This window comes from Oryx dammah, unplaced genomic scaffold (genome assembly GCF_014754425.2).
Source record: "Oryx dammah isolate SB20612 unplaced genomic scaffold, SCBI_Odam_1.1 HiC_scaffold_8, whole genome shotgun sequence".
Taxonomy (NCBI): Eukaryota; Metazoa; Chordata; class Mammalia; order Artiodactyla; family Bovidae; genus Oryx; species Oryx dammah.
This window is the reverse complement of record NW_024070192.1, coordinates 28,433,131-28,446,864: the sequence shown is the minus strand read 5'-3', so window position 1 is coordinate 28,446,864 and position 13,734 is coordinate 28,433,131. Positions and strand designations below refer to the sequence as shown.

At 43.5% G+C, this 13,734-nt stretch overlaps 1 protein-coding gene across 2 annotated transcripts in view; it reads left to right on the top strand.

Annotated features, from left to right (window-relative positions):
* ULK2 (unc-51 like autophagy activating kinase 2) overlaps positions 1–13,734 on the top strand; it is a 54,684-nt gene that overhangs the window by 32,710 nt on the left and 8,240 nt on the right. The window contains exons 14-21 of one of the 2 annotated variants that reach the window (XM_040245870.1): positions 1,423–1,483; positions 3,600–3,737; positions 4,687–4,832; positions 6,494–6,574; positions 8,560–8,846; positions 9,703–9,890; positions 10,296–10,399; positions 12,842–12,991. In XM_040245870.1, coding sequence (XP_040101804.1) covers positions 1,423–1,483; positions 3,600–3,737; positions 4,687–4,832; positions 6,494–6,574; positions 8,560–8,846; positions 9,703–9,890; positions 10,296–10,399; positions 12,842–12,991 — 1,155 coding nt within the window. The remainder of the gene's footprint in view (positions 1–1,422; positions 1,484–3,599; positions 3,738–4,686; positions 4,833–6,493; positions 6,575–8,559; positions 8,847–9,702; positions 9,891–10,295; positions 10,400–12,841; positions 12,992–13,734) is intronic. The other variant, XM_040245871.1, reaches the window with a different exon arrangement.

The following is a 13,734-nucleotide window of genomic DNA, read 5'->3' as shown; positions in this document are numbered from 1 at the left end:
GAATGTTTGGTGATGGTCATGTGCTCATAATTTAGAATTAGCAATTAAGATGTTATTTGAAAGCTTCATGTGTGGCAGATCTTATGGACAGTGAGTCTACACTGGGTCATCAGCCTGAGTCATTGTCTCAGACAGCTTCCTTTCTGAGGGGCTGCTCAAATCCCTCAAAGACTCAGCCGTTAGGGATGTTCAATTAAATTTCCAAGTTTAAAGTCACTTGAAAAGATTCCCCTCTGGTGGTTATGTTACCGAGCTGATACATGATTAGGTTCCATCACTTCATTTTATTTTTGATTTCTAGGGATTGTTCTTTTCTTCTTAGTTTTGTTTCACAGTGATATATGATTCCAAACTCAAAGCTACAAAATGAAGAGGTGAACTCCAGCTTCTAACCTGTCCCCTCTGCCCTGTTTTCTCCATTACCTTTGGGCAACTGTTGTCTTTAAAACTGACTTCTTTGTGGCCATCCCTTTATCCCCTTACCCTGACTTATTTTCCTGTTATACATCTTATCACTCCCTGCTACTGTTAACCCTTTTTCACTATTAAAGTGTAAGCTTCATGAGAGCAGGGGCAAAAATAAATGTATTGATATTCCTCAGTTCCATGTAGGGCCATTCAGAGGGAGGTCTGTGATTATTTTTTTTCCTTTTTGAGTATTTTGAGGTTACCATAGTTTATTTTATTTTTTAAAATTTATATTATTAGTCAACACTGCTATTTCACATCAGCACATATGAATTACACCTTTGCAGCCATTTAAAGGTCACACAGGGCGGTGTGATCTGATGGGTGTAGAGGTGGTAAGGGATGAGAGACCCTGTGTTCTGAGCTGCACTCTGTTCCCATAGATGGGTGATGTCTGAGCATGAAGACTGCCTGTGGCATCTGTGTCCAAGAGGTCCAGCTTCATGACATCTTGTTCAGCCACCCATGCAAGACCCAGGAGAGTGTCATGCAGGAATGGGGATGCTCCATACTCTGGACTCGGGGTGCAGGCAGCTGTACTAGAAGGTGACACACGTGTTCTTAAGTCACCACACTCTGCAAAGTAGTTCAGTAAAGCCCACAGTGTTTATGGCAAATTGGGGTTAGGAGAACAACACCCAAAACCTTTGTCAGTGACATGTGAAATGGAACATGGTAAAAACAGTAGCACAGATTTTGCACATATTAAATGGTGGAGAAATACATACTTGTGGCAATAAGCATGACAGTTTACCTTGAAAAAACGTGATGTTGGCAGCCTGTGTGTTCAGCTGGGTGCAGTTCCCTACTAGCTTATTGTTGCAAAATCACAACATAAGCAAATGGTAAATTTGTATTGTGATCAATTGTTTCCTAATAGTCAAGTTGGAACAATAAATACTTTTAAGCAGATGGTTTAGCAAAACTGACTGTGTTTTTCTCTTTTTCCTTCAGATGATATGCCAGTGGGAACTGCTGGCAGACGTGCTTCTAATGAGTTCCTGGTGTTTGGAGGGTATGTTTGCATGTGTTTCACTAAACATTTTTTCATATTTTTTTTGTGTGAGTAAAGTTTCAGAACTCTTTATTCTTGATTCTAAAATTTATTTTGTTTCACAACGGTTTCTTTAAACATTTTTTAAAATTGTAGTTAAAAAATATGAGAATTTGCTGCCTTAACCATTTTTCAGTTTGAGTTCAAAAACAGCATTAAGTGTATTCACAGTGTTTTACAATAGGTCTCCATATATAGTCTCCACACAGACAATGGTTATACATTATGTTGTATTTAGATCTTTAATCTGTTTTTAGGTGGTTTTTGTATGTGGCATAAGAGAAGGGTCCAGTTTCAATTTTGTTAATTGAAATATATGTTATTTAAATAAAAAATGTTGTTAATAAATGGAAAATACAACTGATTTTTCTGTGTGTTGATTTTATATCCTGCAACTTTGCTGAGTTTACTAGTTCTGATGTCTTTTTTTTCCCTTGCATGTAAAATCTTTAGTTTTCTACATTTAGGATCATGCTGTCTGTGAAGAGATAATTTTATTTCTTCCTTTCCAGTTTGAATGTCTTTTATTTTCTTGCCTAATTGCTCTGGCTTGGAATTCTACAATGAATAGAATTGTTGAGAGAGGCCATTCTTAACTTATTCCTGATCACAGAGGAAAGGCTTTCTGTCCTTCACCATTTAATATGTGGTTAGCTGTGGGCTTTTCATATATACCTTTATTATTGTTGAGGTAATTTCCTTCTATTCCTATTTTATTTAGTAGTTTTTGTCATGAAAGGATGTTGGATGTTGACAAATGCTTCATCAGTTGTGATGATTGTGTGGTTTTTGTCCTTTGTTCTGTTAATTATGGTGTACTGTAAATCCTGTTTGGTCATTGTGTTTGATCCTTTTGATGTGATCTTGAATTTGGTTTGCTAGTATTTTGTTGAGGATTTTCACTTCAAATTTTATCAGGGATATTCTATAGTTTTCTTTTCCTATAATATCTGTGTCTGGCTTTTGTACTAGGGTAATGCTGAACTCATGGGATGAGTTTGGAAGTGTTCTCCCCTCTTCAATTTTTGGAAGAGTTTGAGTGTTGTGTGGTAAGTCTTTAACTGATAGAATCCACCAGTGAAGCCATATGGTCCTAGATTTTTCTCTTTGGGGAGGTTTTCAGTTAGTGGTTCAGTCTCGTTACTAGTAATAGGTCTATGCAGGTTTTCTTTCTTCATGATCCAGTCTTGGTAGGTTGTGTGTTTATAGGATTTATCTGTATATTCAAAGTGGCATTAGTTAATGACCTTTCTTACATTTATGTTTTGAGTCTTTTCTCATTTATCCTTCGTTAATATCACCAAGGGTTTATCAGTTTCATTGATTTTTTATTTAAATAACTAAATATATCATCTCTTTATCTCTAATATTGTAACTAGGCAAAAGTGGGAGATTTTTTGGCTTTTTCAGAATTAAGGAAAGGCAAAAGAATGAAATCACTCATTCTTTCTTAAGGCCTAGTGTCACCCCTGATGTTTTAAGATATGTTGTAGATTGAATTGAAAGTCATGTAAGGACATGCCATATCTGAGTTTGTGAAAAGCAAGGAAAGAAACCAGCTGTGCTGCACAGTGTGGATCTCACATGAGTTGTGTGCTGGGAGTCACACAGTATGTTTTTAGTCTTCATCGAAGTCCCAGTTCCTGAGAACGCTTACTACACTTATAACTTTTGTAAACATTCCAGGCATCTCTGCTCTTGAATTTCCTGTTCTTTTAGCCAGCATAGTTTCCTAGAAGTATTTTTCCTCTTGATCACATAAGGAATAAGTCACAGAATGTAAGCAGATGAAGCTGCATTGTGCCGGCCTTGGGCCCTTCCTGTTGCTGTAGAGGGGTGTGTAGCCCCTTCTTGTTGCAAGTCTTCCTCCTCACTGTGTGTGCAAACCAGGAGACTTCTTGAAATGACAGATGTGATGTTTTCGGCTATATATGTGTATTTAAGATCATTTCTTATTCACATTCAGATGTGATCACTTGGCTTCTTCTAGAATTTTCTCTCAGTATCACCAGTGGGTCAAGTGAAAGGAGAGTTGTTTCACTGGATTTCTTTCCTTTTCCATGACTCGTATCTGCAGGCAGTGCCAGCCCTCCGTGTCCCCGCACAGCGCAGCTGCCCCCATTCCCGTCCCCACACAGGTGAGGAACTACCAGCGCATAGAGCAGAACCTCACCTCCACTGCTGGCTCCAGCACAAATCTACATGGCTCTCCACGGTAGGTGGGCACTAGCCCCTTTCCCAGTTTCTCTACCTATCTTTTAAAGTCCTTGTTGTTATTGAAGTTTTGTTGCTTTCCATAGCTGACTACTCTCTTACATAGATGTGTGCTGGAGGTGTACAAAATTGAATAATCATGAATGATTTTGTAGTGGATCCATTTAAATGATGTTTAAGCTTGGCCGGGTAATTCATATAGTGTGATACAGTGCTAGTGGTAAAGAACCCACCTGCCAATGCAGGGGGAAGAGGAAATGGCAACCCACTCCAGTATTCTTGCCTAGAGAGTTCCGTGGACAGAGGAGCCTGGTGGGCTGCTGTCCATGGGGTCACACAGAGTCAGACACAACCGAAGTGACCTAGCATGCATACATGCATTGGAGAAGGAAATGGCAACCCACTCCAGTATTCTTGCCTGGAGAATCCCAGGGACAGAGGAGCCTGGTGGGCTGCTGTCTATGGGGTTGCACAGAGTCAGACACGACTGAAGTGACTTAGCAGCAGCAGCAGCCAATGCAGGAGACTCAAAAGATACGGGTTTGATCCCTGGGTCAGGAAGATCCCCTGGAGAAGGGCATAGCAACCCACTCTAGTATTCTTGCCTGGAAAATCACATGGACAGAGGACCCTGGCTGGCTACAGTACTTGGGGTCGCAAAAGCTACTGAAGTGACTTAGCATGCATACACACATGCATGATACAGTCATATTTGAATTAAGGAACTCTGGAAGGATACATTAGAAATGAACATAGCAGTAACCTTTTGAGTAGGACTGAGGAAGTGTTGGAAATTAAGTAGAGGGATCCAAGGTGCGAGGGAGACCTTACTGTCTAGTTTCACACACTTGATGTCTGTTCCATACAACTTGCTCCATACTTTAAAAAATCTACTGCATGGCATACTGTTTGGAAGCTGCCAGCGAGGGAGTAATTGTATTTCTCCCCAGATCTGCAGTGGTACGAAGGTCTAACACCAGCCCTCTGGGCTTCCTCCGTCCAGGATCTTGCTCCCCAGCGCCGGCAGATGCGGTTCCGGCCATAGGACGAAGACTCTCCACTGGCTCTTCCAGGCCTTACTCACCTTCCCCTCTGGGTAAGGAGAATATGTGGCAGTTGTTTCCCTCCTTTTTGATGATGACACCTGTGACACGACCCTCCCTTAGGAGCCCAGCTCTTGGTGGCCTTGAGTCCCAGCTGATAGGGAGCCATGTCCCTCCCTCCAACCTTCCACTGCTCCAACTCCTTCTTGAGGGTCTGTAAATCCATTCAGAGCACTGTTGGAAATATGATAGTATCCATGGGTCTTATGGATAAAAAGCATCTCTAAACACAAAATCAGATACCCTAGGTTAAAGCATATATAATGCCTGCCCTGCTTTGGTGCTAGGATTTAAGAGGGTTACAAGGCAGTGGTGTACATAACTGTGCCAGGCTGTGTCCACCAGAGGCCTCCTGCTGCAGGGGGCAGGGGCGGTAGCTCCTCCCACCTCTCCCGGTCACCATGTACAGCAGCAGGGGGAGCTCGGAAACCACCCTCAGGGCACCCTGGGAGGCCACAGAACAGCAAATCCCAACCCAACAGAAAGACCCCAAACCGCTTTTTCAGGAAAACTGAGAGACAGAGAAAATGTTCCAACTTGAGAACACACATTGGGGAGGCCAGAGCAACTGAGATTGCAGAGTCTGAGACAGCCAGCCACCCAGCAGAAATGTGGCGGGAGCAGGACAGGAAGGGCCAGCATACACAGACACTGCCAAGAGGAGGGCCAGCACCCCCCATCACAGCTGCTGGAGGAAACTGAGAGGGCAGGGGGAGACACCTCACCAGAGGGAGAGCGAGAGACTGCGGCAGTGCCCAGGGGCCCCAGTCACAGAACATGACCGACCCCAGTGACACTTTGTCAATAGGTTACATCACCACTTGCCCTGTTGCAATGGTTTTGAAAGTATTTTTAGCTGAAAAACATTCTTCAAACAAAACCGTGGCCCTTCCTCATCCCCTCTGTAACCCTTAGGCTCTCCTGGTTCTAGGGGCAAGGCCCAGCCGCACTTAAGTCAGTGCCTCTTCTTTTTGGTGGACACGTGTGTCTCGTCTACTGAAGCTCCCTGAAGCCTTCCTCAGCTCTCCCTCTGGTTAGTTTGGCTTCCTAGAGGTAGATGCAGAGAACATTCTAGAGAGCGCCTGGGAAGACCCTGCTGGAGATCAGGGAGGAAGCAGGGGCGGCAGGTGCCCTTCAGACCACCTATCGGCCTGACCCCCAAGGGTGAGGGAGGGAGGGAGGAGGAGTGGGCAGGAGTTCTGATGGTAGTGAGTCCTGAGAAGATGTCACCCAGGCTGAAGGAGCCTCCCCAGGCACCATGCCATCCAGATCATGCAGTCACAGTTGGGGCAGCATGAGAGTGACCTTGGCAGGAACATGGTGGGTAGAGGGCCAGCCTCTGGGCCCTAGCAGCTCCATGGGCTGGATGCTTGGGACCAGCTTTTCACATTCTCTGTCATGAAGGCATGCCCTGTGGCATCGAGGGTGTGCCTGGCTCTCTCCTGGGACTCTGCTCTCCAGGCAGGCTCAGTAGGGCTCGATTCTCAGTGAGCCCAGTACCCAGCATGTGGGCCACTTAGCATGCACGAGCTGAACTACATCTTTGCTAATTAAATTCTGTCAGCTGTAATATACAGCATTTGCACCTGTTGCCTGTTCCATCCTTTACTAGTTCTGAGCCATTTCTCCATCCTTTCCCCTTTCCTTCTCTCAGTGGGCACCATTCCTGAGCAGTTCCGTCAGTGCTGCTGCGGGCATCTTCAGGGCCACGAATCCAGGAGTAGGAACTCATCAGGTAGGCAATGTCCACACAGTGTTCATAGTTTAAGTCCCGTCATGAGTGAATTCAAGTTAGATTTTTCCAGTCTTAGCAAACCAATAGATTTATATGAGATATTTTCTGTGCTCTCCTGTCTTGGTCTAATGTCCTCTAGTGCATCATTGCTGATTGGTTGTCTCCTGGGTATATGATTCTTTCATGAAACCAAATCTTAGGAATTAATGACTTGGCTAAATTCTGGTTGTCATACAGACAATGAAAATCAATCTAGAAAATGAAATTTCATTACTTTGATTAATATTGGTTTTAATAAGAGCTACCAGTTAGCATCATATGAAAAAGAAATGTGGGTGTTTATTTGCTTTATTATATAAAATATATATGTCTGAAAAGATATGTGTAAATCACACTCTGATAAATCAAATCTTACACGTGCATTTGAGGCACTGGGCAGTTAAAGGAATGCTCCATTACTTAGAAAAGAACTCTTTTCTTGGTTTAGTGTTGCAGATTTTATGTTCCCTTAAAAAGAATACATTTGAATCAGTTCTAATGAGGTGGAGGAAACTGGAGCCAATCATACAGAGTGAAGTAAGCCAGAAAGAGAAACACCAATACAGTATACTAACACATATATATGGAATTTAGAAAGATGGTAACGATAACCCTGGATGCGAGACAGCAAAAGAGACACAGATGTATAGAACAGTCTTTTGGACTCTGTGGGAGAGGGAGAGGGTGCGATGATTTGGGAGAATGGCATTGAAACATGTATAATATCATAAGAAACAAATCGCCAGTCTAGGTTCGATGCAGAACATAGGATGCTTGGGGGCTGGTTCACTGGGATGACCCAGAGGGACGGTACGGGGAGGGAGGTGGGAGGGGGGTTCAGGATTGGGAACACGTGTACACCTGTGGCGGATTCATGTTGATATATGGCAAAACCAATACAGTATTGTAAAGTAAAAAAAAAAAATTGAGCTCAAATAACTTTCTCCATATCATAACATTTTGTCACTGTTTATTGGTACATGTGTATATGTATACACACATGTATGGCAGAATGCAGGTCTAAAAACTAAAATACTAGATTTAGGATGAGATTAAGAGTGGTCAGCAGCAGTATCTCATATTTACTGGTGTCTGTTTTGGGGAAGATAATGGTTATCAGCCACCAAGAAGGTTTGTATGTCTTTAATGTTGGTGGTGGTGGTTTGGCTTGCAAGAAGCTCCAAGGTATTTGTAACTGGAGCTCCCAGCTTATGGATGTTAGGTCAGTAGCAGCAGGCTTGGGAGGGGAGTTCCCAGGTCATAGCCAACCATTCTTTGAGACCTTGTCTCCCAGTGTTCCCCTCAGAGGCAAGAAGTCTGTCTATGAGTATTCTCTTTGTAGAGAAGATGGATATTTTAGGTTTCAAATGAATTTCATGAAACTGACAAATATCCATATTCTTGTTATTTTTAGAAAAAAAAACAATCCAGGAAAAGTATATTATCTTTCTAATTTTCTTGCCAACATTTTTTTCTTGAATAAGGAGTTTTTTTCTAGGTTAGCTTGAGTTTCTTTTAGTTGCTACATGAGAAGAGAGAATAATTTCATCGATAAGACACATGTGTGTCTTCACATAAAGAGTAGAAACCATCTTGTTCAGTGTAGATTTGTGTTGTCTGCACTAGCTTTAGCCATTTACTCTTTAATTTTCTTCGTTGGTGATTAGACATTGCATTAATTGAGTTATGTGCTTGCTGTTGATAAAAACAGCTGATAGACCCACAGTCATTAACTTCTGTCTCCTGGGACACCAACAGCAGTGCCCTTGTCACTGTTTTGTAAAGGAGCCAAAAAATTGTGTCTTGCCAGGTAAACAATTTTTAGAATATCTCATGGAAAACAAGACATTCGTTAGAATTCTCATTTGAGAGGTGGCGTCTTGACTCCCCGTTTCTGCTCTGTGCTTGTTCTGTTTGGGTTAACATTGCCTCTGTGTCCTTGGCAGGTTCTCCCGTACCGCAGGCCCAGTCACCACAGCCTGTCCTGTTGGGCGCTAGACTGCAGAGCGCGCCCACCCTCACCGACATCTACCAGAACAAGCAGAAGCTGAGAAAACAGCACTCTGACCCCGTGTGCCCATCCCAGGCCGGGGCCGGCTACAGCTGCTCCCCTCAGCCCAGCCGGCCTGGCAGTCTTGGGACCTCCCCGACCAAGCACACCGGGTCCTCCCCGCGGAGCGCAGACTGGTTCTTCAGAACTCCATTACCAACCATCATTGGCTCTCCTACTAGGGTGTGTTTATTCAGCCCTCATGTAGATGTTATGACTTTGCTAAACGAACATTTCTTAACTGGGGCACTGTGTTCTGGATGGTCAGTTGGATCCAGTAGCAGACCACAAGAGAAATTGAAATAGGGAAGTTGATTACTCCCAGGTCCCACGAGAAGCACCCAGGGGCCACACAGGGAAGTTGAGTCAGAGCGCAGACAGACACAGGGCCTGGGCATATGCCTCTATTACGTCTGCGGGTAGAGTACTGTGGGGTTCTGGCCTAAGGCTGGATGGGTCATTCCAAACCAAAGAGCAGGGTCTGGTGAGTTCTATGAGGGTCTTGTCTTAAGGGGTGCGTAGTGGGAGGGCCCCAGGAGACGGGAAGGTCACCAGGCCTGTCAGGGAAGTCTGATCTGGAACTTACTCACTCTTGACTCTGTGGGCTGCTGTCTAGGGCGTGCGCTTGTACAGGGAGCTAGTGTCAATGGAAGGTCCCTGCAGTCAGCCTAGCAGTAGCTTAACTGAGCTCTCAGGAGTAGAAAGCTAGGTCATGAGCTAGTCTAATAGATACCTGTGGAAAGCATTCAGGGGGAGAACAACTACAGTTAATTAGCACCTGCTGTGTGCCAGGCACAGTGTAAGTCCTTTACTTGCTGCATGCTTTACATTCATTATCCTGTTTACCCTGAAGAAAGGAAGCAGGCTTAGTGTAAATGAACTGGTCAGGGTCACAGAGACTGGATGTAGAGGAGCCAGATTTGAATCCAGGCCCTCCACAGTCCAGGGTCTCTGCTCCAGCCTCTGCACCACGAGCCTGGCAACTCTGAATGGAATTACTCCATATGTTGGAATAATTCATTTATGTGTTTTTCTTTAGACCACGGCTCCTTTCAAAATTCCCAAAACGCAAGCATCTTCCAACCTGCTCGCCTTAGCCACTCGTCATGGGCCTTCTGAGGGGCAGCTGAAAGACGGGAACAACCCAAGGAAATGCACTCACTGTGTCCTGGTACAAGGAGGGGAGAGGCAGAAGTTGGAGCATCAGGTCAAGGCAGCGTTTGGCAGGTAAACAAGGCTGTTTCCTTCCAGCCTCAAACTTGAAGACTGTAGCAGTGCCTCTGTTTCTACCATAAAACAACTGGACCAAACTAGCAGCTGCTCTGTGCCAGTGGTTAGTGATACTGTATACAGTTAGTCACTCTGTGTAAATGTAGCATCTCAGAAAACCAGGATGCTTCCTGCACCTGTGTGAATCATAGCTCATCCTAAGTTTCCTGAGGGGTCTGTTTCTACCTTCTGTTTTTCTGGTTATGAAGTTGATCTCTGCCTTGAATTGTTTGGTCTCTATTTTTGTCTCCTTGTTCTTTGACTTCCCATTAACCCTTTTATGGCTTGGCTTAAGTCACCCTTGTTATTGATATGTCTGGATTTTTTAAAAGTATACATTTACATTATTATTTTTCTTTTTAGGTCCGTCAGTACTGGGAAATTATCAGATCAACAAGTAAAAACACCTTTTGGTGGACATCAGGGCAGCACGGACAGTTTAAATACAGAACGACCAATGGATACAGGTGAGAAAAATCTGGTTTCCTTTAGGCACATGATTTGTTAGTTTCCTCTTGCTGCTGTGACAGATTACCACAAGTATATTAGTTTACGGTTCTCAAGGTCTCACTGGGCTGACGTTAGGGTGTGGGCAGGGCTGTGTTCACTCTGGAAGCTCTGGGGAGACTGTATTCCTTGCCTTTCCAGCTTCTAGGGATCACCTGCTCCCCTTGGCTCACCTGCTCCCCTTCCATCTAGAAAGCCAGCCATGGCCAGTCTAGACTCAGACCTTCTGCCTGCTTGTTATCCATTTGAAGGCCCCTTGTGATTGCATTGGACCCACTGGATAATCTCTTTAAGGCCAGCTGATTAGCAACCCTAGTTCCATCTGCAACTTTAATTCCTCTTTGCCATGTAATGTAGGTATTTACAGGTTCCGAGGGTCAGAACGTGAGCCTCTCTGGCTTGGCTGTGGGGGTAACATTCTGCCTATCTACTCCTATTGATTGTTCATGAACCTGCTGACCCACATCTCTTCATCCAGCGTTTGTCATCTCATCTGATTTCTTAGGAGCCTGCCAAGACAGCGACTTGTGCAGTGTCTGGATGATAAGCAACCCGTGAGTTAGAAGGAGTTCTGACCAAGATTGTTTTTTATCAGTAAGATAACACTAGCCAAAGTTACCTTAAACACATACGTGTTCTTCAGCATTTCTTATGTGGCTGGCCTATCCTATAGAGAGCCATGGGTCACTGGGATCCCTGGCTCTTTCAGTTGTTCCAGAGACCTTTATGTCCATGGACCCACACCAAGATTACTTTGGGCTGCTTGTCAAAAAAATGAAATCAAAGGGCTGGTCCATGCCCTAAACCAGACTTGTTCAATTGAGCTTTCTGGAAATGGATTTTAGGAATCTGTGTCTCTAGCAAACTCCCCATGTGATTATTATGCATACTTAAATTTGAGAATCACTGTTGTAACCTTTGTTCTTATTTTCTCTGTAATTCTTTTATTGACTCTCCTGTGAATCTCCAAAGCAGGGAATGTCTAGACCAGTAAATATCTTGAGTGTGGTTTGTGGTTTCTGTACAATAGGACTTCACTTTTCACTCCACTCTCATCTGGCATGGTTTCTAAAGAGGAGTCTGGTGTAAGTCTTACCCTTGTTCATCTGATGTAATAGATGAGATATTCTCTCCCCACCCCACCCCCCTGCCCCCCGACACACAGTTTGACTTTTTTCAGGAATTTTTGTTTGATTCTCTGCTGTTTGAATATGAAGTGCCTAGCTATAGATTTTTTTTTTTTTTAATTCTAACCACTTGGTGTTCTTGAGGCTTCCTAGATCTGTGGTTTGATTCTGCATTTGTTTGGGAAATTACTTGGTCTTTACTATTGATACTTCAAGTATTTCTTTCATTTCTTTCTTTCTCCTTCTGATATTCCCATTGCATATATATTATACCTTTGTGGTTGTCCCACAGTTCTTGGACATTCTGGGGGTTTTGTTTTTGGTTCTTCTTTTTCTTTGCTTTCCAGTTTTGGAAGTTCTTACTGACATACCTTCAGGCTAGCTGATTCTCTTCTCCACCATGTCCTGTCTGTTGATGAGCTCATCAGATACATTACTCATTTCTCTTCTCTGCCACGTCCTGTCTGTTGATGAGCTTGCCTTTTAATTTTTTGTTGAAAGCCAGACATGATATGCTAGATATAAAGAATCAAGTCAAATAGTGTGAGGTCTTTTTTTTTTTTTTTTTTTTTTGCCACGAGTGAGGCTGTGTGTAGGGTTTGCTGTAGCTCTAGGTAGCAGGGTAAACTTTTCTCTGGAGTCTTTGCTTTTGTCTCCCTTTTCTTGGAGTCTCCCTAGATACTCCTATCTCATGCCTAACTCTGCATTTTCTTCTAAGAAACTATAAGCTATAAGACAGCTTAGCTCTTAAGTTTCTCCACATCCTCACCACCATTTGTTACTTGTGGTTTTTTGAGGATGACCGTCCTGACAGGTATGAGGTGGTGTCTCACTGTGATTTTTCCTTGCATTTCCCTGATGATTAGTGATGTTGAACATCTTTTCATGTACCTATTGACCATATTTTTTTGAAAATTAACTTCTCAGGTCCTCTGCCCATTTTTTTTTTTTGCCCATTTTTTAATCAGGTTTTTTTCCTCACATTTTTATTTTCAGTTCTTAGTTTCCACATTTTCAAATTATTCTCAGCTGTGACTGCAGTTCACATATTTTAGAAGTGCACAGAAAACTGACTTCTAGGCTTTGGTGACAGGAAGATTCACAGCTGTGAAGAGATTACTGTAAAATATTTTTCATGGAGCTCTAAATTGAATTCTCTGTTTTTAAGAGTAATAAATGCTTATTGTAAAAAACCAAAAATCTAATGTAACAGTGAAGTCTCCCTGTAACCCTGCCCTCTGGAATATAGCACACCTGGTGAACTTCTTCTTTCAGCCCCTGCAGGAGCCTGTGGTGTTGCCCTGGCCCCCGCTATAGGAGCAGCAGCAAGTTCTAGGGCTGTGATGTTCACAGTGGGGTCTCCCCCACACAGGGCCGCAGCCACCACGTGTGCCCACATGGGCCTTCGGATAAGAACCACCTCAGGTGAGGATTGACTTAGTTCTGCCTTGGGCTCTTGTTTGGGGTGCAAGTTCTGAAAATGCCTTCACGGTGTGATATAATTTCCGTGGAGATAACAATCTTCTTTACCTTAAAGGGTTATAAAAAGTAAATGAGGGGACTTCCCTGGTGGCCCAGTGGTTCAGACTCCACTGTCCCCTCTAGAGAGCACCAGTTCCATCCCTGGTCAGGGACCTAAGGTCCCTCATACCACGCAGAGTGGCCAAAGAAAAGAGAGAAAGAAAATAACAGTTTATACCTATTAACTAAGCCAACATTTAAATAGTATAACCCAGTGTTTTGGAAGCTTAGTGAGAACTGTGTGCTCACTTTTGGCTGCTTCAGAAAACAGCATGATGATTCTTAGAGCTGTAGAAGTGTGTATAGTAATATTTGACTTGTGGTAACTGCATTCTGTTTATAAGACCACTCACAGCAAAATGGTCTTATAAAGTTTTTATCACATATAAATAACTCACAAGAAGGTGAGATCTCATCACAATGTTGTTTGTGGTATTAGAAATCAGAACTGGTGTAAGTGCTTCCAGACCAGCACTCAGGTAGAGTTTTAGTGATGTACCACCTATGGCCGAGTTTTCTCACCTGAGAACTGTGGTGCAGCAGGGGAGAAAAGCATATGCTGCTGCTAAGTCATTTCAGTCGTGTGCCATCCCATAGATGGCAGCCCACCAGGCTCCCCCGTCCCTGGGATTCTCCAGGCAAGAACA